The sequence below is a fragment of the Salvelinus namaycush genome, chromosome 26 (assembly GCF_016432855.1).
Source record: "Salvelinus namaycush isolate Seneca chromosome 26, SaNama_1.0, whole genome shotgun sequence".
Classification (NCBI taxonomy): domain Eukaryota; kingdom Metazoa; phylum Chordata; class Actinopteri; order Salmoniformes; family Salmonidae; genus Salvelinus; species Salvelinus namaycush.
The window spans coordinates 13,286,306-13,311,894 of NC_052332.1; the positions used below are offsets into that span (position 1 = coordinate 13,286,306).

Consider the following 25,589-nt stretch of genomic DNA (forward strand, 5'->3'; position numbering starts at 1 on the left):
GTGTGTCTTATGGTCACCAATTATTTCAGGTGGAAATATTTTCCCTTCTCCATCGATGCCTTTTCCCTCTGCAACAGTTATCTACCTCGTCACTTAGAAATAGGGCACACCTCAGTAAAAGTCAACATCCTCTGCTTTTCTACTTGCATCCTGTTTAGTAGGGAAAAGTCGATTCACAACTTTTTGAAACGCAGAGGCACAACCTGAACTTGTCCAATGAGAACAAAGATTTTTGTTTCCCCTTTTATGCTACAGTGTGCCCTCCTGAACATGACCCCGGTGTTCTACAACACGTCTCCTCCCCGTGGCATCCGGTGCCTTGCTGTAAGGCCTGGAGGGTCGGACGGTAAAACAGGATGACACACAGAGACAGGAAGGAAAACGATGATCCGGAGATGGCTTCCTCATCAGCACTCATCACACACCAGCCAGGAGAGGAAATCCCTAATTAGTGCCCCGGCCGGAGCACAGCTCCAGGTCACCCCTCACCACATTATTAAACTGGGTAAATCAAGATGTAGCCTAGGCCTATTCACAATACAGGTGAATGCATATTCAATAGGAGTGTGTGCATACATTGAGTAATTGAGCTATTTCATGGGGCAACAGATGAAAAGCAATCTGTTTCCCTACCATTTGGGACTCATTTTATCATACTGATCAACATTTGCATAGAAGAAGCAATCTTTTCTTTTATACAAGTGTGCACTGTCTCTAAGATCCATCATTCACTAACAGTCAGTTCGACGCTAAAGCAAATATGAAAATGATTGAGAGAGACCGGAGGCTGGGAGACGAAGTGAATGAATTACGTTTTTGGTGACAAACAGCTTTGAAATCAGCAACATTTTGCATTAAGGTTTGCATATGATCACAAACAAGGTACTAGGGTAGTGAATTGATGTTAGCTTCAGCTGTAAGCTAGCAAGGAAAGTTAGCCTACAAAGCTGGAAGCGACCGGTATCTCCTTGCATTGTAAAGTGTTCTTGCCTGTAATGGACATTGTTTTGTGAACAGTAATTAACACTTTCAACATTTCATGTTGCATTATTCAAGTGTGTTAACTTCTGTGCAGCATGAGTGGCGATGCAGCCCTGACTCCCAGTGAGTGCAGTGGTTCCTCAGGACAGGCTAGAGCTAGGAATAAGTGGAGCAGGCACGACGCTCTCAAACTATAAGAGGTTAAATAACTATTTATTTAACCTTTATTTAACTAGGCAAGTCAATTAAGAACAAATTCTTATTCTACAATGTCCGCCTACCCCGGCCAAACCCTCCCCTAACCCGGACGACGCTGGCCCAATTGTGCGCCGTCCTATGGGACTCCCGATCACGGCCGGTTGTGATACAAGCAGGGTCTGTAGTGACGCCTCTAGCACTGAGATGCTGTGCCTTAGACCGCTGCGCCACTCTCAATCAGTAGACAACCTGAGACACATTTAACATTAGTACTGGAAGTAAGAAAAATTATTGTACCAAACCGTTCATGTTCTCGTATCGAAAAGTACAGAGGTTTTGGTATACTGTGGAACACTAGTGTGCGTGCATGCATATATATATATTATTGTGTTTGTGTGTACACTGTATGTGCACCTGCAGGGCCAGGCCCTGTGGTTATTACCTTTGAGAGCGCTCCCTAGGCTCCCCCTACGGAGGTTCTTGCCGTCCTCACAGAGCGGTCTCTTGAATTTGAGGGCGAGGCCCAAGCCGTGGATGACCTCCGGGTTAGTGGACTTCCGGAAGGGCATGGACGGAGGGTACAGGATGTTATCCAACTGCAGGAGAGGAGGAAAGATGGTGGTTAAGTTAGGTCAATGGCTCCCAAATTGTGGATCAAGAACCACACTGGTGGGTTATGGCCAATTCATATTGAAGAACTTGGTCGTTTGGAAGCCACAGGGGTTAGGTGAACGGTGGTGGGGCTGAAGGCAGACGTTGGTGATTTTTTTTAAACTTGGTTCTGTATCACTCAAGCCTGATTAGAGATCAATTGTGCGAGCAGAAAACAGTAGACCATACAGTACCTGTTAAGGTGCTGAATTATCATGCAAGCATACAATCCCACGACACAACGATGGTAGAGATTATGACTAACATCACAAATAGCCGCCCAGTGAGAGTACGACGTGAGTACAGTAGCTGCACTGTAAACAACTCTGTGCATGATCAAATCCTTGTGTACACAATGTAATATGTGTTGCATCATCCTTGTAAAAAAACAGAATATTATATTTTCAAAAAGTCCGGGATCTGACTGGGCCACTCAAGGACATTTTAGAGACTTGTCCCGAAGCCACTCCTGTGTTGTCTTGGCTGTGTGCTTAGGGTCGTTGTCCTGTTGGAAGGTGAACCTTCACCCCAGTCTGAGGTCCTGAGCAGGTTTCCATCAAGGATCTATCTGTACAATGTGCGTTCATCTTTCCCTCGATCCTGACTAGACTCCCAGTCCCTGCCGCTGAAAAACATCCTCACAGCATGATGCTGCCACCACCATGCTTCACCATAGGGATGATGCCAGGTTCCCTCCAGACATGACACTTGGCATTCAGGTCAAAGAGCTCAATCTTGGTTTCATCAGACCAGAGAATCTGGTTTCTCATGGTCAGAGTCCTTTAGGTACCTTTTAGCAAACTCCAAGCGAGCTGTCATGTGCCTTTTACTGAAGAGTAGGTTCCGTCTGGCCACTCTAACATAAAAGGCCTAATTGGTGGAGTGCTGCAGAGATGGTTGTCCTTGTGGAAGGTTCTCCCATCTCCAAAGAGGAACTCTGTCACCGGGTTCTTGGTCACCTCCCCGGTCAACGGCCTTCTCCCCAGATTGGCCGGGCGGCCAGCTCTAGGAAGGGTCTTGGTGGTTCCAAACTCCTATTTATGAACGATGGAAGCCACTGTGTTCTTGGGGAACTTCAATGCAGCAGTAATGTTTTGGTATCCTTCCCCAAATCTGTGCCTCGACACAATCCTGTCTCCGAGTTCGACGGACAATTCCTTCGACCTCATGGCTTGGTTTTTGCTCTGACATGCACTGTCAACTGTGGGACCTTATATTGACAGCTGTGTTCCTTTCCAAATCATGTCCAATCAATTGAATTTACCACAGGTGGACTCCAATCAAGTTGTAGAAACATCAAGGATGATCAAAGGAAACAGGATGCACCGGAGCTCAAATTTGAGTCTCATAGAAAAGGGTCTGAATACTTATTTAAATAAGGTATCTGCTTTTTATTTTACTAAACTCGCTTTGTCATTATGAGGTATTGTGTGTAGATTTATGAGGATTTAAAAAAATCAATTTTAGAATAAAACTAACGTAACGAAATGTGGGAAAAGGGGTCTGAATAGATTCCAAATGCACTGTAAGAGGGGAACGTAACTATATTCAAAAATCACAAGTTGATTTACAACCTGTTTAACACTTTCTCATGGTTGGTGTCTTGACAGATCTGTCCAAAATCATGTTACATAAAACATAACATTTCTGGCATTGCAGTTATGGCAGTGTAAGTTGTCGTTATATCATATATTAAGCATTAATCAGTTAAATTAGACATTAAATGTGAACCCTGTATGAATCCTGGATCTTGCTGTCAGAGTTTTTTGTATAGAGAAATTCAGTGTAACTACTTAACATTGTGTTTCCTTATGTTAGGTGGTGAAAACAGTTTAATGGGAACATATATCCCCAAAAATGTATGCAATTGCAAAACATGTTGGTATCTCATTCATTACGCCGGTGAATCAATCAATAAGGGCTGACCCCAATTAGTCGACTGGTCGATTGTCACCCAATAGCTTAAGTATTTTTTGTTATCGAGCAGTAGCAAATATATATACAGTATCAGTCAAAAGTTTGGACACAAGTACTCATTCAAGTTTTTTTTTTTTTTTTTACTATTTTATACATTGCAGAATAATAGTGAAGACATCAAAACCATGAAATAACACATATGGAATCATGTAGTAAGCCAAAAAAGTGTTGAACAAATCAAAATATATTTATATTTGAGATTCTTCAAAGTATCTACCCTTTGTCTTGATGATAGCTTTGCACACTCTTGGCATTCTCTCAACACACTTCATAATTAGTCACCTGGAATGCATTTCAATTAACAGGTGTGCCTTGTTAAAAGTTCATTTGTGAAATGTCTTTCCTTCTTAATGCATTTGAGCCAATCAGTTGTGTTGTGACAAGGCAATTTTTTAAACTTTTATTAGGATCCACATTAGCTAGCGTTATGGCGTTAGCTAATCTTCCTGGGGTCCAACACCAAACAACAAGACATTACAAACAACCACAATCAGGACTTCAAACATTCAACAAGTAGACAATACAGATAATTAAAATACCTGACAGGAAACACATTTAACATTCAGTTGATACTTTCTATTTCCTGTCCAGTCATATGGTCTACCACATTAGATTTTTTTTTCTTTTTTCTTGAAGGTGGATGTACTTTTTGCCTGAGAAATATGGATTGGTAAAAAGTTCCATTCAGCTATAGCTCTGTATAAGACTGTAGATTTAAGGCGATTTGTCCTTGGCTTGTTTTAGCTGACCTGAATTTGCCTGTCTGGTTTGGTGGTTATGCGTGTTGCTAGTATGTGCTAATTAGACTGAAAAATACTTTAAAAAAAAAAAAACATTTAATATAACATTCCTAAATAAAATCAGAAGACTAGATAGTAATTTGTTTTTAACGTGAAGCAATGAAAGATTGGTGCATTTTAATAATATTCATTCGGTTAGAGCAATTGAAGAGATAATCTGGCAGCCCTGTTGAGCCATTTGGAGCTTTTTAAAATCTTTCTTTGCTGCAGATGAACATATAACCGGACAGTACTCTAAGTGTGATTGAATCACCTGATTCAGAGTGCTAGATGTTACATGCGGTTGAAGTCGGAAGTTTACATACACTTAGGTTTGAGTCATTAAAACTCGTTTTAGAACAACTCCACAAATTTCTTGTTAACAAACTATAGTTTTGGCAAGTCGGTTAGGACATCTACTATGTGCATGACACATGTCCGATTTTTAAAATGTTTTACAGCGAAAACACAACATATATTTATGTTAGATCACCACCAAATCCAAAAAACACAGCCGTTTTTCCCAGCCAAAGATAGTCACAAAAGCAGAAATAGAGATAAAATTAATCACTAACCTTTGATAATCTTCATCAGATGACACTCATAGGACATCATGTTACACAATACATTTATGTTTTGTTCGATAATGTGTATATCTATATCCACAAATCTCGGTTTACGTTGGCGCCATGTTCAGAAATGCCTCCAAAATATCCGGAGTAATTACAGAGAGCCACGTCAAATAACAGAAATACTCATCATAAACTTTGATGAAAGATACATGTTTTACATATAATTAAAAGATACACTTGTTCTTAAGGCAACCGCTGTGTCAGATTTTTTTTTTTACTTTAGGAAAAAGCATACCACGCAATAATCTGAGACGGCGCTCAGAAATACACAACATTTCTCCGCCATGTTGGAGTCAACAGAAATACGAAATTACATCATAAATATTCCCTTACCTTTGATGATCTTTCATCAGAATGCAGTGCCAGGAATCCTAGTTCCACAATAAATCGTTGTTTTGTTCGATAATGTCCATTACTAGTGTCCAATTAGCTACTTTTGCTAGCACGTTTAGTTCACATGTCCAAACGCTGGCGCCGGTCCAGGCGAACTCGGACGAAAACTTCAAAAAGTTATATTACAAGTCGAATAAACTGGTCAAATTAAGTAGAAAATCAATCTTCAGGATGTTGTTATCATATATATATCCAATAACGTTCCAACCGGAGCATTCGTTTTTGTCTACAGAGTAATGGAACACATGGCCATATCATGACTAGCGTGCGTGACCAGGAACTAGCATTCTGCCAGACCACTGACTCAAATAGCTGCCATCTGGCCCCACATCACACTAGAGGCTTCATTCCACGTTCTACTGACTGTTGACATCTAGTGGAAGGCGTAGGAAGTGCGAACAGATCCATATCTTACTGAGATGTGAATAGACGATGAGTTTAACATCAACCAGCCCCAGAATTTCCACTTCCTGTTTGGAAGTTTGCCTGCCATATGAGTTCTGTTATACTCACAGACATAATTCAAACAGTTTTAGAAACATCAGAGTGTTTTCTATCCAATAGTAATAATAGCATCTGGGACAGAGTAGGAGGCAGTTCACTATGGGCACGCGATTCATCCAAAGTGAAAATGCTGCCCCCTATCCCCTATCCCTATTTTCCAGCTTGGAAAATTCCAGAAAATTATGTCATGGCTTTAGAAGCTTCTGATAGGCTAATTGACATGATTTGAGTCAATTGGAGATGTACCTGTGGATGTATTTCAAGGCCTACCTTCAACCTCAGTGCCTCTGCTTGACATCATGGGAAAATGTAAAGAAATCAGCCAAGACCTCAAAAAATAAAAACTGTAGACCTCCACAACTCTGGTTCATCATTGGGAGCAATTCCCAAGCCCCTGAAGGTACCACGCTCATCTGTACAAGCAAAACGTGCAAATCAATCCCAAAACAACAGCAAAGGACCTTGTGAAGATGCTGGAGGAAACAGGTACAAAATAATCTATATCCACAGTAAAATGAGTCCTATAACCTGAAAGGCCGCTCAGCAAGGAAGAAGCCACTTCTCCAAAACCGCCATAAAAAAGCCAGACTACGGATTGCAACTGCACATGGGGACAAAGATCGTACTTTTTGGAGAAATGTCCTCTGGTCTGATGGAAATAAAATAGAACTGTTTGGCCATAATGACCATCGTTATGTTTGGAGGAAAAAGGGGGAGGCTTACAAGCCGAAGAACACCATCCCAACCATGAAGCACGGGGGTGGCAGCATCATGTTGTGGGGGTGCTTTGCTGCAGGAGGGAATGGTGCACTTCACAAAATAGATGGCATCTTGAGGTAGGAAAATTATGTGGATATATTGAAGCAACATCTCAAGACATCAGTCAGGAAGTTAAAGCTTGGTCGCAAATGGGTTTTCCAAATGGACAATGACCCCAAGCATACTTCCAAAGTTGTGGCAAAATGGCTTAAGGACAACAAAGTCAAGGTATTGACGAATCCCTGACCTCAATCCTATAGAAAATGTGTGGGCAGAACTGAAAAAGATGAGAATTTTTACTTGGATTACATGTCAGGAATTGTAAAAAAATTAGTTTAAATGTATTTGGCTAAGGTGTATGTAAACTTCCGACTTCAACTGTATGTAATCACGGCGTGCTTGATACTCTGGTGAGATGAAAGTTGACATGAGTGACTAAAAATGGGGTTTGAACGGGAGGGTCTTTATTGCTTACAGTTTTGTTTGGCCACCTACAAGAATGTGGCTACAGTTGCTTATATCCTTGTCTTTACAAACATCTAGAAAAAAGCAGTATGATGTCATCATTATTTATAGGGCCCATACTGCATTTCTTATGGTTACATCTCACAATGAATACTGATACGGTTTTATTCAATCCTTTGGCAAAAGTTAATGCTGAGGCAGAATTACACATTTCTAGCACTGTTTTGATTACATGATCATGCCAGACTGCCTAGACAGAGAGATAGACAGGATCACTCCACCTGTGCCAACCTGTTCTGGCAGATTAAGCCATACTTAAAATTTCACAGTGGTGTTGACTTTGCTAGGGCACACACGATTTTTGACCAGGGTGCCAAAAGGAGAAAGTAGAGAGCAACAAAGGAAGGTAAATGAAAAGTAAGATATCAAATGTGCGGACTTCGGCTGTTGACAATGTTGTGTGGCTGTTTTCACACTCGTTAATTTGCTGAAGTTCCAACCAGTGTGTGACTATGTGTTACATTGTGGTTACCATGAAGAATGTAAAAGAATGAAATCAATATCAAAATGAATTAAATCAGATGCGTGTCACAAGCTTGAAATTTTCCCAAACGCACAAACACTGTCGAGTACAAGCGTATTAAGGTTGATTAATTAGATTAATTATTATTGTATTTGATTATAATAACATAGGGTAAAGAAGTTGACACATAGCACCCTCTTGAACTGAACCATATTTTTCAGCATTCTAGAACACCGACTTTGTCAATTTGTTTAATTAGGAGGAGGGTGAAATCTATTAAAAATGCATATTTTTAGAGTGTCTGCATTTTGAAAATGCAGACTTTTGAAAGCTAACACCACCCCAGTACTCAACACCACTATGCCATACTAAACAAGACTACTTAAATCAGCAGCAGGCAGGAATAGTGGGTTTTGAATTGAACGGATGGTGTATTTTCTGTGGCTTGGTTGACATTGGTCCTTCGCTGCTTTCAATGCGTTTAGTCTGACTAGGTGGAAAAGTTTTGAAAAAGTCACGCGATTCAATGAAAAGACCACTAAAAACGTTTCCGTCGACTTGTAGATTATCTCTGTATATTGTGATGTAGGCCTATGAAGTGCTTTGTTAATTTTCTGAAAGTGCATTCTTACTATTAACTTCTGCAGCAATGCTGTAAAAACACGAGGTATAGACCATTTGTTGTGTAGAAGACAAAAAATATGACTCCCATATTTGCGTGCGATCCCACCACTGTGAGAGTATTCAAATATCCCTTATTAATTTACTATTGATCATTAACCAAACTCGTGATAAAAAGGCAGATAAGACTTAACACAGATGGACTTTAAAACAACCATAGTCAAATCAAATGAGGTCATGATTGGGCTGGGGCCAGACATTTTCGAGAAGTGCTGCTCCAGAGTACAGCTAAGTTCAATAAAAACAAATTGGGTCATATAACAAACAGAACTCATTTGGGAGGTGTATCATTCATAGTCTGACTTGACTGGATGAACTCCTACTTACAAAATAATAAAAATAGGACTGACGATAGCCAGGAGTTCCATATGCATATCCCTTTAAATAATTCCCCCTCATACTCATGTCTATGAATAATTAATTTACCTCCTTATGAAGTCATATTACACATTATCCCAAAAATTATCTAGAGTGTGCGTTTGCAGGTTGCACTAACTAAGAAGACCCAAGAGAAAAGTCGAAACCCAATCAAGGATCAGCCAACCAATCTAATCTGTCAAACATGTACTACTCTGATATTCAGGTAGGGGCTTCAAAACGGTGTGGTTACAGTCAATTGCCTTCATGTCACTACTAGTCACCCTTTGGGTACAATTCTGACAAAACAACTCCAACAAACATTTTAAAGCCCACACTAAAAACAATGCATTAAAACCAAAGTGAAGCACAAAATAAAAAGGATTGTTGCTTATTGGGTAAGTCCAGGTTGTCCATCCGTTTCAGTCTGATTTCTTCCGTTTGGTGCATAATAAACACAACCCAGTTATTTTCTGTCCCAGCCTACCGAGAAGAATATCAGCAGGATTTGGGCCTATTTGTAGGGGCAGGTGCTCAAGGGAAATCAACAGAGATGAATGACAGTGATGTAACAGGGTGCTGTGTGGTGTAATTTAGAAGGAAAGACTGAGTTATAATCTGTCTCAGCACTGTAGTGACCTCTGTAAGCAGCTTAGAGACACACAAAAAAAATAAAAAATTAACCACTGGTAAACAGTCACCCTCCAGGTTGACAACTGTCAAAAGTCTGCCTGTCTGTCTTGGTCAGTAATATCAGACAAATTTGTTATTGAAGGACAGCCTGAATGACCCAATTTACTATAGGGAGTTGGTTCAAAGTAACCCTAAACTATGGTCTAGGGTGAAATATTTCCAAGCTCAGGATGACCTCAAAAACTACCGTTGGGTCTGTATATCAGCCTAAAAGAGGAACCAGGGCCAAACGGCTACAAATCTAGAAAGGAAAGCAGTCAGGGTAATGCTAACCATCTGCACGTCATAAAAATAATGTCATACAGCAGTTGTGTTAAGGTGACACCTAGAAGGTAGTTAGTTACATCTATACAAAGTATTGTAAAGTCAACGGGTAATGGAAGTGTATAGTATTGGATGACAATCAAATGGACGAGTAAACGTGTTATTTACAGGGGGTTTCATATTTAAAAGATACAAAACAGTGGTCAACTGCTGCTACAGGAAGTCAACATTGTTCATTTGTTGACTTCCTGTAGCAAAAACAAAACAATTATTATTTTATTTTTTAAATCGATGTTTCTGCTATCCCTTGTCAGTATTCCTAGAAGGATTTAGGTTAAAACTCCAAAAGCAAAATGGGATTTTGACACATCCCGAAGGATTGGCATCTGTACGACCCTTGACCTGCCAGCATCTGCACGACCCTTGATCTGCCATTGCTTTCCGTCAGCGCCCGGGTGCGATGTTGAAGAAATGTATCACCCAACATCCCTCAAGATTCTCATCCCCCATCCACACTCAGTGGACAGTACCAACATTCTTCTGTTACCACAGCAAAGAGCAGAAAGACACAGCTCCTTTCAATGATCAAGAGGTGTGACTAGAAGTTGGTGAACTGCTTGAGGAGGAGGCCAGCTCAGTTAACTAACTCTGTAGATGAGGTAGCCTATACGGCCAGATGGAACTTTGTAGCCTATATGGCCAGAAGGGAAATGTCTGCCTATATGACAGTGGGTGGATTGAATGAGGTCATTTCCATGTAAAAGGACTCATGAGCACCAACATGTGTAGTTCATTTGGGTGTCAAAGGAAAGCTAAGAGTTTATATTGTTGAGAAATTAAGGCATACATTTTTCCACCATTTTCCATCTCAAAAATGTAGAATAAGCAGTCTTTGATTTCCGGTCAAACAGACTGAAAAGGAGTCTTAGAAAACATCTACAAGAAACAGTCTTAACAGTAGAACCGCTGGACATTGATGGACCCCACTTCAAGCAATATTTTTTTTTTTTCTATTTCACCTTTATTTAACCAGGTAGGCTAGTTGAGAACAAGTTCTCATATACAACTGTGACATAGCCAAGATAAAGCAAAGCAGTGCAACACAAACACAGTTACACATGGAATAAACAAACATAGTCAATAACACAATAGAAAAGTCTATATACAGTGTGTGCAAATGAGGTAAGATAAGGGAGGTAAGGCAATAAATAGGCCATAGTGGCAAAATAATTACAATTTAGCAATTAAACACTGGAGTGATAGATGTGCAGAAGATGAATGTGCAAGGAGAGATACTGGGGTGCAAAGAAGCAAAAAAAAAGAATAACAGTATGGGGATGAGGTAGTTGGATGGGCTATTTACAGATGGGCTATGTACAGGTGCAGTGATCTGTGAGCTGCTCTGACAGCTGGAGCTTAAAGTTAGAGGAAGATATGAGTCTCCAGCTTCAGTGACTTTTTGCAATTCGTTCTTGTCATTGGCAGCAGAGAACAGAAAGGAAAGGTGGCCAAAGGAGGAATTGGCTTTGGGGATGACCAGTGAAATATACCTGCTGGAGCGCGTGCTACGGGTGGGTGCTGCTATGGTGACCAGTGAGCTGAGATAAGGTGGGGCTTTACCTAGCAAAGACTTAGATGACCTGGAGCCAGTGGGATTGGCGACGAAAATGAAGCGAGGGCCAGCCAACGAGAGCATACAGGTAGCAGTGGTGGGTAGTATATGGGGCTTTGGTGACAAAACAGATGGCACTGTGATAGACTGCATCCAATTTGCTGAGTAGAGTGTTGGAGGCTATTTTGTAAATGACATCGCCAAAGACAAGGATCGGTAGGATAGTCAGTTTTACGAGGGTATGTTTGGCAGCATGAGTGAAGGATGCTTTGTTGTGAAATATAAATGTTGGATTGGAGATGCTTAATGGGAGTCTGGAAGGAGAGTTTAGTCTAACCAGACACCTAAGTATTTGTAGTTGTCCACATATTCTAAGTCAGAACCGTCCAGAGTAGTGATGCTGGACGGGCGGGCAGGTGCGGGCAGCGATCAGTTGAAGAGCATGCATTTAGTTTTACTTGCATTCAAGAGCAGTTGGAGGCCACGGAAGGAGAGTTGTATGTCATTGAAGCTCATCTGGAGGTTAGTTAACACAGTGTCCAAAGGGCCAGAAGTATACAGAATGGTGTCGTCTGCGTAGAGGTGGATCAGAGAATCATCAGTAGCAAGAGCGACATCATTGATATATATACAGAGAAAAGAGCCGGCCCGAGAATTGAACCCTGTGGCACCCCCATAGAGCCTGCCAGAGGTCCGGACAACAGGCCCTCTGATTTGACACACTGAACTCTATCTGAGAAATAGTTGGTGAACCAGGCGAGGCAGTCATTTGATAAACCAAGGCTGTTGAGTCTGTCGATAAGAATGTGGTGATTGACAGAGTCGAAAGCCTTGGCCAGGTCGATGAATACAGCTTCACAGTATTGTCTCTCATCGATGGCAGTTATGATATCGTTTAGGACCTTGAGCGTGGCTGAGGTGCACCCAATGACCAGCTCGGAAGCCAGATTGCATAGCGGAGAAGGTACGGTGGGATTCGAAATGGTCGGTGATCTGTTTGTTAACTTGGCTTTCGAAGACCTTAGAAAAGGCAGGGTAGGATAGATATAGGTCTGTAGCAGTTTGGGTCTAGAGTGTCTCCCCCTTTGAAGAGGGGGATGACCACGGCAGCTTTCCAATCTTTGGGGATCTCAGACGATATGAAAGAGAGGTTGAACAGGCTAGTAATAGGGGTTGCAACAATTGCGGCGGATAATTTTAGAAAGAGAGGGTCCAGATTGTCGAGCTCGGCTGATTTGTAGGGATCCAGATTTTGCAGCTCTTTCAGAACATTGGCTATCTGGATTTGGGTGAAGGAGAAATGGGGGAGGCTTGGGCAAGTTGCTGAGGGGGGGGGGGGGGGGGGGTGCAGGACTGTTGACCGGGGTGAGGGTGGCCAGGTAAAAAGGATGGCCAGCCGTAGAAAAATGCTTATTGAAATTCTCAATTATCGTGGATTTATCGGTGGTGACAGTGTTTCCTAGCCTCAGTGCAGTGGGCAGCTGGGAGGAGGTGCTCTTATTCTCCATGGACTTTACAGTGTCCCAGAACTTTTGGAAATTTGTGCTACAGGATGCAAATTTCTGTTTGAAAAAGCTAGCCTTTGCTTTCCTAACTGCCTGTGTATATTGGTTCCTAACTTCCCTGAAAAGTTGCATATCGCGGGGGCTGTTCAATGCTAATGCAGTACGCCACAGGATGTTTTGTCCTGGTCAAGGGCAGTCAGGTCTGGAGTGAACCAATGGCTATATCTGTTCCTGGTTCTACATTTTTTGAATGGGGCATACTTATTTAAGATGGTGAGGAAAGCACTTTTAAATAATAAACAGGCATCCTCTACTGACAGAATGAGGTCAATATCCTAATGAGCAGTAATTCTGAATGCAACATTCTAACAGTGTTTTTAATATATTTCATATTTGCTATAGCAAAAATTATTTGCTTGCGTTTATGAAGGCTTTGGGTAACAGAATATGATTTGTATTTTTTTTCAAATAACACAATTGCATTTTCATTTGTTTATGTTACGACTATGAAACAAAGCATATGCATTGGAACATGGTAACAGCTTAGGTTTATTAAAAAAAATGTAAAATCCCGCAACCACCAAGAAGCATGGTCAGAAGACACGCTGTCAAAGTATGAAAACATCAGTATAAGCACACTATAAGCACCAAGTGGCCTTGATAGTGAAACTCGGCACAAAAGCAATAATGGCATAGTAATGAATATAAGTGTCGATATGACATCAGTCAAGAATAGTAAATTATTGCCAGCTCGTGCTCGTGCGTGACTTCAAGCAATGTCATCAGTTGGATTTCATTTAGTTGTCATCCCGTGCCGAACAGTCGACACCATTTTCGGAACTTTCACTTGCTTGAGACACTGACATACCTTCGTTTGGTTGCAGTGTGTAATAGTGTAGGGTACTCTTGATTGTGTCTAGTTGTCTTGTCATTCTTCAGCACAGTTGTGGAGTACAACGGCTGTGCAGGTGCCTTATTTTGAGCAGAGGAAGGGAGCTCCCGTCTCACTTTGTTCATGGTGCCGTCCAGACTTGTTTTCTTTGCAAGCAACTTGTTCGCCAATGACAGTGAAGTGAATAAATTGTCCATGGTGACATTTCACTCATTGCCTACGTAAGGGTCCACGAGCCTCATCACCTCATTCTCCGACACTCGCGCCTGCTGCCCGATGTGGATATTTTCCCAGAGATTGAAAGCCATTCAGGATGTACAATGAAGCACGCTCTTGCTGTCTAGGCTACTCCAAGTAGCCAGAGTAGACTGATACGACTCCTTTGACTCCGTGAACTGATAGGGTACATACCATTTTAATATTAGGCCTATAATTAGAACAGATCAATACAATAGAATGACCCACCCTGTTCTATAATCAGGCTTCTTTCGCTCCACCTCGCTCATCAACTCACCCATTCTTCCCATCATACCCTACTTAATGTAATATCAGATGGTCACTGCACTGTCAAATGTCGGAAGAAGGAGTGGAGAAGTCCCTACTGTTAGGAGAAGGGGCAATGTGGGAAACATTTTTTTTTTAATTACATGCCCTCCTAAAACGGGTTAGTTATGTTTGTGATAATACGATTCTAACAACGGCAGTGTGTTATGCAGACTTATTTCGTAAACGTCAAGGACGTAGGGGGGCAAGAGTAAAAAAAAAAAATAGCAGAGAAATAAAAAATCATGAGTCACAATTTCTGCTTTAGTGGTTCTAGTGTTAAAAGGTATTAGAAACACAAAAGTAAAGACCCCTGCCAACTAATATCAACACACACAGTTGAAGTCGGAAGTTTACATACACTTAGGTTGGAGTCATTAAAACAAATTTTTCAACCACTCCACAAATTTCTTGTTAACAAACTATAGTTTTGGCAAGTCGGTTAGGACACCTATTTTGTGCATGACACAAGGTATTTTTCCAACAATTGTTTACAGACAGATTATTTCACATATAATTAATTGTATCACAATTCCAGTGGTACAGAAGTTTACATACACTAAGTTGACTGGGCCTTTTGAACGGCTTGGAAATTACCCAAAAATGAAGTCATGGTTTAGAAGCTTCTGATAGGCTAAATGACATAATTTGAGTACACCTGTGGATGTATTTCAAGGCCAACCTTCAAACTCAGTGCCTCTTTGCTTGACATCATGGGAAAATCCAAAGAAATCAGCCAAGACCTCAGAAAAAAAAATTGTAGACCTCCACAAGTCTGGTTCATCCTTGGGAGCAATTTCCAAACACCTGAAGGTACCACGTTCATCTGTACAAACAATAGTACGCAAGTATAAACACCATGGGAACACGCAGCTGTCATACCGCTCAGGAAGGAGACGCGTTCTGTCTCCTAGAGATGAACTTACTTTGGTGCGAAAAGTGCAAATCAATCCCAAAACAACAGCAAAGGACCTTGTGAAGCTTGTGGAAGGCTACCTGAAACATTTGACCCAAGTTAAACAATTTAAAGGCAATGCTACCAAATGCATTCACATAGCAAGCCTACTCGTGTGTGTGTGTGTGTGTGTGTGTGTGTGTGTGTGTGTGTGTGTGTAAACGCGGGAGGGGAGAGGTGAGTGTGTGTGTGTGCAGTCACTGCTATTGGGTGATGATGATAGGGACTATGGGTTAGAAATAGCAATATTTTCCTACACCAAATCCTCTTAACTATTATGAATGGTATGATAATCTGTATTACAACTATGGGTTACTATTATTTATTATGATTGCTATAATTATTATTACTACTACTCATATTAATGTTAATATTACAATTTATATTATCGTTATTGGTATTTTTTTAAATGTTATTTAAGCCTTATTAAATAAGGCAAAAAAAGGTTTAACCAGATATTATTAATCCTAACAGGTTTTTCACATGGACGATACATTGGAGATAATATAACAAAATTACGTGAAACAATAGAACTATATGAAACCAGGCCTGGTCTTCATAGCAGATTTGGAAAAGGCCTTTGATAAAGTACGACGAGAATGTATATATAAATGCTGTACTGTGTTAATTTTGGTGAATCTCTTGTACAATGGGTTAAAGTTATGTATAGTAACCCGAGATGTAAAATCGCAGTGGCGGAAAAAGTACCCAATTGTCATATTGAGTTAAAGTAAAGATACCTTAAAATGAAAATGACTCAAGTAAAAGTCACCCAGTAAAATACTAGAGTAAAAGTTTAAATGTATTTTGTTTTAAATCTACTTAAGTATCAAAAGTAAATGTAATTGCTAAAATAGACTTAATCATTTCAAAATCTTTATACTTAAACCAGACAGCACAAATGTTTTTTTTGTTAGTTTACATTTACGGATAGTCAGGGGCACACGCCAATACTCACACATCATTTACAAACTAAGCATTTGTGTTTAGAGAGTCCGTCAGATCAGAGGCAGTAGATGACCAGGGATGTTCTCTTGATAAGTACGTGAATTGGAAAAAATTTCACTTCTACTCAGCATTCAAAATGTAACGAGTACTTTTGGGTGTCAGGGGAAATGCATGGAGTAAAAATAACATTTTCTTTAGGAATGTAGTGGAGAAAAAGTCAAAGTTGTCAAAAATATAAATAGTAAATTAAAGTACAGATACCCCAAAAAACGACTTAAGTAGTACTTTCAAGTATTTTTACTTAAAGGTCCTTACACCACTGTAAAATAGTAAATAAATGTCACAAGGAGGTAAACAAGGTTGTCCAATGTCTCCATATCTATTTATGCCAATCGAAATATTAGCTATTAAAATCCGATCCAACAATAATATCAAGGGGTTAGAAATCCAGAGCTTAAGAACAAGTGTCAATGTACGCCGATGTCTCTAGTTCTCTTAAGTCCGCAATCAGGATCCCTGCACAATCTCCTTAGTGAACTAGATGATTTCTGGCCGCTCTAGGAAGAGCCTTGGCCAGGGAGGTGACCAAGAACCCGATGGTAATTCTGACAGAGCTCCAGAGTTCCTCTGTGGAGACGGGAGAACCTTCCAGAATGACAACCATCTCTACCGCACTCCACCAATCAGGCCTTTATGGTAGAGTGGCCAGACAGAAGCCACTCCTCAGTAAAAGGCACATGATAGCCCGCTTGGAGTTTGCCAAAAGGCACCCAAGGACTCTCAACCATGAGAAACAAGTTTATCTGGTCTGATGAAACCAATATTGAGCTCTTTGACCTGAATGCCAAGCGTCACGTCTGGAGGAAACCTGGCACCATCCCTACGGTGAAGCATGGGTGGCAGCATCATGCTGTGGGGATGTTTTTCAGCGGCAGGGACTGGGAGACTAGTCAGGATTGAGGGAAAGATGAACTGACAAAGTACAGATAGATCCTCGATGAAGAGCGGTCTGGAGCAGGTTAAGACCTCAGACTGGGGTGAAGGTTGACCTTCCAACAGGACAACAACCCTAAGCACACAGCCAAGACAACGCAGGTGTGGCTTTGGTAAAAGTCTCAATGTCCTTGAGTGGCCCAGCCAGAGCCCCGACTTGAACCCGATCAAACATCCCTGGAGAGACCTGAAAATAGCAGTGCAGCGACGCAGACAGGGCTTGAAAGAACCTGCAGAGAGGAATGGGAGATTCTCCCCAAATACAGGTGTGCCAAGCTTGTAATGTCATACCCAAGAAGACTATTCTGTGCTTCCAACTTTGTGGCAAATGTTTGGGGACGGACCTTTCCAGTTTCAGCATGACAATGCTCCCGAGCACAAAACGAGGTCTATACAGAACTGGTTTGTCAAGATCAGTGTGAAAGAACTTGACTGGCCTGCACAGAGCCCTGACCTCAACACCATTGAACACCTTTGGGATGAATTGGAACGGGTTTGCAAGGGGGGGGGGGGGTATAGAAAGGAAAGTAGAGTAGAGAATCATAGTAGTCACAAACCACAGTTGGGTTCACAAGTTTGGACAGTACAGTAAAGAAAAGTAGAGTACAGTTCACAGTAGAGCACACTAGAGTTGAGTACACTATAATGTACAGAACTCTGCTGTACTCTACTGTGCTGTACTTTGATTTCCAAACGTGTGAAAGAGACATTTAATGATTTGGATCATATTTAGTCCAGTCCAGCCAACTTTGCATCAGTAAATTTATTTTTGTAAAATGTTGTGTAAATTGTTAAAAGTAATCCTTGTGCATAGAGCTGCATGGTTTGTTAAATTTTGAAATCAAATGTCCTCCCGAGTTGCGCAGCGTTCTAAGATCCTGGTTCGGACTCAAGGCTGCATCGCAGCCGGGCGTGACTGGGAGACCCATGAGGCGGCACACAATTAACCCAGACGACGCTGGGCCTGGGGAGGGTTTGGCTGTCCAGGTTGTCCTTGTCCCATTGCACTCTAGCGACTACTGTGGCGGACCAGGCGCAATGCACGCTGACACGGTCACCAGGTGTACGGTGTTAAGCGGGCATCGTGTCGAGAAGCAGTGCGGCTTGGCGCAGTCGTGTTTCGGAGTACGCACGGCTCTCGACCTTCGTCTCTTGAGTCCGTCCGGGAGTTGCAGCGATGGGACAATTGGATATCATGACATTGGGGAGAAAAAGGGGTACATATTATTATTATTTTTTTACATTTCATAAATAAAAACCTTAAAATCAATATTTTTTTATTCGCATACATTATAAGTGAAATATCTGAGTCTTCGTTTCCGTGCATTTGCCCATGACACATTCAGTCGACTACCTCTCAGATGTAGGTAAAGGGTCACGAGGTAAAGGGTCACGAAAAAGCCAATATAGCATATTGGTGGGTTGCTGAAGAAAGAAGCACCATCTGATAGAGGACATATTCATCCACTAACACGCAAAGCAGAGAGACAAATATAAACAAACATTAAACACCTGCAAAACAAATGGAAGTTCAGGTGTAACAAAACACTAAGTCAACTGCTGCTGCATTTGTATAAAACATTACGGACCTCGCAGTTGTCAAATCAAGACTTCAAGAGTGAGTGTGCTGATAAACTAGACTGTTGAAAGACCTCGCATAAAATGACTTGTCTCAAACTGAGAAAGTTATCAAGAGCAGAGAAAGAGAGAAGGAGAGAGAAAGGGGGAGAGAGTGAGAAAGAAAAACAGGGAGACAGATAGTTCATTTTTTTAAACACCAAGGAGAATGATTTGAACAACTTGGATGGCATGACAAGACATACAGGCAGAAATGAAGTCTCGAAAAGGGTTGTCTGAGAGCGGTGTTAAGTCATCTTTCCCTGGCATGAGAGGAAAGAGTTCAACTTTAAAAGGGGATCAGAGAGCAGCAGTGCAATACACAGCAGAACAAGCACAGTGGAGCCAGCCGGCCCGGTACTTCCAACACTGACCTCGACCTGACCACCTGAGCCTACAGAGAGACGGCATGCACAGCACTCCGAGGCAACTTAACTCCTCAGACGGGTGTCCTTGTGTTTGCCGTTCAGATATGTATTATAACCCCCCCCCCCTCTCTCTAACAACAGATCTAGGAGCAGAGACTGAACACACAGATGAGAGAGATCTAAATGGGCAAAAACCGAGACAGAAGTAAAAGCAGAGATGAGGAATATTTAAACAGGCAAAAGCAGGGAGTCTGTGCATCTACCTTACCCTCAAAGTCCCACTCATCAGCTGTGACTGTCTGCATTAAACATTTGCTCAGCTTGGATGTGCAAATTCTAAGCTTTTTAAACTACTGTACTTTCTTGCCTTTCTCGAAGAGTGCCTTGACCCTCCGGTTAAGAAAAGCCTGTTGGAATACAGTACTTTACTCATGCTATCTGTTCTCAGTCTAATGGCCCGTCCACAGCACTGACCACTGAACGAAATGAGAGACTTGCTATAGCCCATCTAGGAGATAGAGCCAATGCCGTTCAGCTCAAAACACATCACTGACAAGCAGATCAACACAATATCTGAACAAGTCACCCACCATTATTGATGGAGGCCCTTTTTTCACAATGAGTGTTGGCGAGGTGACTTCAGAATTCATCAGGCAATCAGATGAGGCTGACAAAGCTCAGCCCTCAGAAGTCATCTGTCTAGGCTACTGTAGGTTCTACACGGCACAACCAATCTGACTGCGAGATACGCCACCATTCATTTTCACATACAAGACGGAAAGATTTATTGGTTAGAGAGTGGACAAGGAAAGATCACCGTCATGGCCATAGCAGCAAACCCACAACAGTGGGTTGTTATGGTAACGCTCATTCAAAACAAGTGGACATACAACAAAACTCCTTTGAATTATAACCTAGTGTACATAACAATATGGTAATTTTTAGCAAGGCACATTTATCCAAGCGACTAACAGTAACCACATTCAATAGGCCTACAGTATATGTGGCCTATGCAGGAATCAAACCAACCAAGACTCTGGTGTTACCAGCATGCTCAAACCCACTGAGCCATTGAAACCACATACTATAGCCTTTCATACAATCCTATCAGACTAACATTTTACTAGTGATCAAAAAGAAGCGGTCTTCCTCATGTGCATAATAACACATTGAATTATGAACAACGGCAGAGAACAAAGCTGCCTATGACATTTCATTGCTGTCCAGCAGAATCTGTACTAAAGTTCACGACAGCCAGCGAATAGTTTCAGCCACTGGGTGTATTTCACTCTCTCAAACACATGGCCCTCGTCTAATCAATTGGTTTAAACCAAGAGGACATATTTTCTATAGCCAAGGCATCCTCCCAGTAAACCACCTCAGAAATAGCCTTGTAAATGTGGATTCATTCCATAACGATCATTAAAAACAAAAAGGTACTGGGGTCTCTTCAATCCAAATTAATAAGACAAAACTTAACTTATTCTGTACTTGGGCACTTTATTGTCTTGACTTTGCCTTGGTTACCTGTTTTGATTGAGCCTTGGGACTCTTTTAGCACTTCAGCCACTCAACATCCCATACATCCCAAGAGTATGCCAGTGATGAAAGACTAGCAGATTAGGTGCCCCTTGCAACCCCAGAGTGGCCAGATCATAAACAAATCATCAGGGCCATTGAGTGCATGGGCCCTGGTCAAAGGTAGTGCACTATATTAGGTTGCTATTTGGTACACCGTTACTGACATCTCCCTGTAACCTGAGTCCTCCATTAGAGCTGTGATTTATTTCTATGACTAGGAGGGTGCCAACTTAAGCAACACTGTCCCGTTCTCACATTCCCTTGGCCGGACCATGCTTCAACTGATACACACACACACAGAGATATTCACAGGTGTGCCTAGAATAGAAAGAGGAGTGGGAGGCCCCTGTGCACAACTGAGCAAGAGGACAAGTACATTAGTGTCTAGTTTGAGAAACGGACGCCTCCCAGGTCCTCAGCTGGCAGCTTCATTAAATAGTACCCGCAAAACACCAGTCTCAACGTCAACGGTGAAGAAGCGACTCCGGGATGCTGGCCTTCTTTCTATTCGGGTTAGAGACAGTTGGTGATGTTCTGTGACGGGAGTAGTACACAGCGTTGTACGAGATCTTCAGTTTCTTGGCAATTTCTCACAAGGAATATCCTTCATTTCTCAGAACAAGACTGACTAGTTTCAGAAGAAAGGGCTTTGTTTCTGGCCATTTTAAGCCTGTAATTGAACCCACAAATGTTGATGCTCCAGATACTCAACTAGTCTAAAGGACAGTTTTATTGCTTCTTTAAAATCAGGACAACAGTTTTCAGCTGTGCTAACACAATTGCAAAAGGCTTTTTCTGATGATCAATTAACCCTTTAAAATAATAAACTTGAATTAGCTAACACAACGTGCCATTGGAACACAGGAGTGATGGTTGCTGATAATGGGCCTCTACGCCTATGCAGATATTCCATAAAACATGTTTTTTTTTTGTTGTTTTTTTAAATCAGCCGTTTCCAGCTACAATAGTCATTTACAACATTAACCTCTAATTCCTCCCAATCCCGGATCCGGGAGCACCCCCATCAGTAAAAAAGCTGCCTAGCATAGCGTCACAAGTAAATAGTAGCATCTAAATATCATTAAATCACAAGTCCAAGACACCAGATGAAAGATACACATCTTGTGAATCCAGCCATCATTTCTGATTTTTAAAATGTTTTACAGGGAAGACACAATATGTAAATCTATTAGCTAACCACGATAGCAAAAGACACAACTTTTTTTTCCCACCATTTTTTTCCTGCATAGGTAGCTATCACAATTTCGACCAAATAAAGATATAAATAGCCACTAACCAAGAAACAACTTCATCAGATGACAGTCTGATAACATATTTATTGTATAGCATATGTTTTGTTAGAAAAATGTGCATATTTCAGGTATAAATCATAGTTTTACATTGCAGCCACCATCACAACTCTCACCAAAGCAACTAGAATAACTACAGAGACCATCGTGTATTACCTAAATACTCGTCATAAAACATTTATGAAAAATACACAGCGTACAGCAAATGAAAGACACAGATCTTGTGAATCCAGCCAATATTTCAGATTTTCTAAGTGTTTTACAGCGAAAACACAATATAGCGTTATATTAGCTTACCACAATAGCAAACCACACAACAGCATTGATTCAAGCCAAAAATAGCGATAACGTATAAACCACCAAAATATATTCATTTTTTCACTGACCTGCTCAGAATTCTTCAGATGACAGTCCTATAACATCATATTACACAATGCATATAGAGTTTGTTCGAAAATGTGCATATTTAGCGGCACAAATCGTGGTTATACAATGAGAAAAGTAGCCAAGCTGCCAAGAAAATGTCGGGAGAAATCTTGGGAGAGGCACCTATTCTAATCGATAAATAATCATAAACTTGACTAAAAAATACAGGTTGGACAGCAAATGAAAGATACATTAGTTCTTAATGCAATCGCTGTGTTACATTTTTAAAATTAACGTTACTACAACATACAGCGTGCGTTAAAGCGAGGCTGCACTGAAATTAATGGCGGCTTATGCATTTTACATTTTTCAACAGAACAACGAATTAACAACATAAATAGTTCTTACTTTTTGATGAACTCCCATCAGAATCTTGGGAAAGGTGTCCTTTGTCCAAAAGAATCGTTGCTCGGTTGTAGAATGTCGTCTTCAACGTTGCAATTAGCAGTAAACATTAGCATGTGAGCCAGAGATACCCAACTCCCTAGAACGCCACAAAAATAAATACCCGAAAATCGCAATATACTGACAAACTGATATAATTCGGTTTAAAATAACAACATTATGATGTCTTTAACGCCTATATCGAATAAAAACACAGCCGGATATTTCTAAGAGCTATAACCGAAGGTTCTAGTACGATATGCCAAGGTCCAGTTCTGTTTCACTCAGATATAATTCAAACGGTTTTAGAAACTAGAGAGTGTTTTCTATCCAATAGTAATAATAATATGCATATTGTACGAGTAAGAATTGAGTACGAGGCAGTTTAATTTGGGAACGAAATTATTACAGTGCTAACAGCACCCCCTATTGACAAGTTAAGTGTCGTCACTGTATTTCTGATCAATTTGATGTTATTTTAAAATGGACAAAAAAATGTGCTTCTCCTTCCTAAACAAGGTCTTTCTAAGTGACCCCAAACTTTTGAACGGTAGTGTGTGATATATATATATATATATATGCATTTGGAAAGTGAGGCAGGTTGGACATCCTGCCAAATTCTCTAAAACAACGTGAGGCGGCTTACGATAGAGAAATGAACATTAAATGATCTGCCAACAGCTCTGGTGGACATTCCTGCAGTCAGCATACCAATTGCACCCTCACTCACAACTCAATACCACAGATGTCTCAAGTTTTGTGACGACAACTGCACATTTTAGTGTGGCCTTTTATTGTCCCCAGCACAAGGTGCACCTGTGTAACGATCATGCTGTTTAATCAGCTTCTTGATATGTCACACGTGTCAGGTGGATGGATTATCTTGGCAAAGTAGAAATGCTCACTAATAGGGATGTAAACAAATTTGTGCACAACATTTTAGAGAAATATGCTTTTTGTGCACATAGAACATTTTATTTCAGCTCATGAAACATGGGACCAACACTTTACATGTTGCATTCATATTGTTGTTCAGTGTAGTATTTCTGATTGGCTTAACGCACCACCACTAATGAGCTGTTGGGCCTCTCAAAGTAAATGTTTTCACCTCAAACAGCAAGCAAACAAAGACTGTTTTTACATCCATTGAGATGACAATTCCTCAATGTATTTGAAAAATCTTTCCAGCCCTCTCCTTTTCGATAACCACTCGGCGTGAAAGGGAAAATGTCATGCTCTGATCCAGTGGAAACGTCATAAAATAGGATTACCTGATTACTTGTTATCCCTTGCACAAATAGCCTACAGCTGTGTCTGTCCTGAGGTCACTGGGTGGAAAACTCTGAGGGCCCAGAATATTTTATACGATGTTGCACGGCGCTTCAGGCCAGACCCAAGTTAATAGCTGATACAATGTTTCAAGTTCATTACAGACAGGCCATGCGTAGCCAATGTGATTGATAGGATATACATTTATTTTTTTTTATTTTTTTTTATCAGGATATTTTCTACCTGCAGGCTGCAATGTTTTTATTTGTTGGCTTAATGTAGGCTATTTTTACATAGTTGGAAATGGCAATAGAAGTACCTTTTTCGTTTTGTATTATTTTCATTTAGATTTGGATAGAATTTTGATTAACTACATGACAATGATTGAGATAAAAAGACGTTATTATAAATGAAACTGATCCACGAAAATGTGCATATGAACTGGCACGCAGATCGGTAGAAAGTGAGATAAATTGGCATTCAACATGAAAGTTTGCTGACTCCTCCTGTAGCCTATTACCAGCAACTTCAGATAGCACTTTTGTTTTCCCAAATTCTGCCTCAGGAGCATCATTAACTTTCTTTGGTATGAAACAATACTTCCGTTGTGATAATTTACAATTATGGACTGTTAATGAAACCATAGGATGTGGTGAAAACAAGTCCATCCAAGTTATCTTGGCTTTAAAATCTTGATTTTATACATCATATTCTTCCATCCAACACCACCCCCCAACATGAAGAGAAAGAGAACAGATTTTTCAAAAGCTGATATTCTCTTTACCCAGCCACGGTGAAAGAATTAGAGCAGATATTTTCCATAGTCCCATATAGAAGGTGGATAACAAGCTGTGGTTACATAACAAGGCATTACTCATTCAAAAGCACCAAAATCCAGGTAGACTCCAGCAGCAGATTAAAATTCCACTGCTGTATTATACTGTAGTAGACGGTGAAAACACAACTAGAGGCCACAGCCCACACAAAACAAGGACTTTAGAAACACCACTAACCACCAACTGCAATCCAGAGTCAACTGCTCCAATGTGTCTTACCGCAATAACACTGTATTACTGTATTATATTTCATCGCGTAGTCTTACCTGAAGTGATTTGAATTCTTCAGAGCATTCTATGGTCCAACTCTCTGATAATGCACTGATCAAAAATAAAAAAACGCAACATGAAACAATTTCAAAGATTTTACTGAGTTACGTATAGGTCTCCAGAGCCTAATGGATTTCACATGACTGGGAATACAGATATGTATCTGTTAATCACGGATACCTTTAAATAAATAAAAGTAGGGGCGTGGATCAGAAAACCAGTC

At 40.8% G+C, this 25,589-nt stretch overlaps 1 protein-coding gene across 1 annotated transcript in view; it reads right to left on the reverse strand.

The window, feature by feature from the left end:
- Positions 1–25,589, reverse strand: part of LOC120020968 (microtubule-associated serine/threonine-protein kinase 4-like) — a 42,765-nt gene that overhangs the window by 7,005 nt on the left and 10,171 nt on the right. The window contains exon 2 of the mRNA XM_038964639.1: positions 1,622–1,775. Coding sequence (XP_038820567.1) covers positions 1,622–1,775 — 154 coding nt within the window. The remainder of the gene's footprint in view (positions 1–1,621; positions 1,776–25,589) is intronic.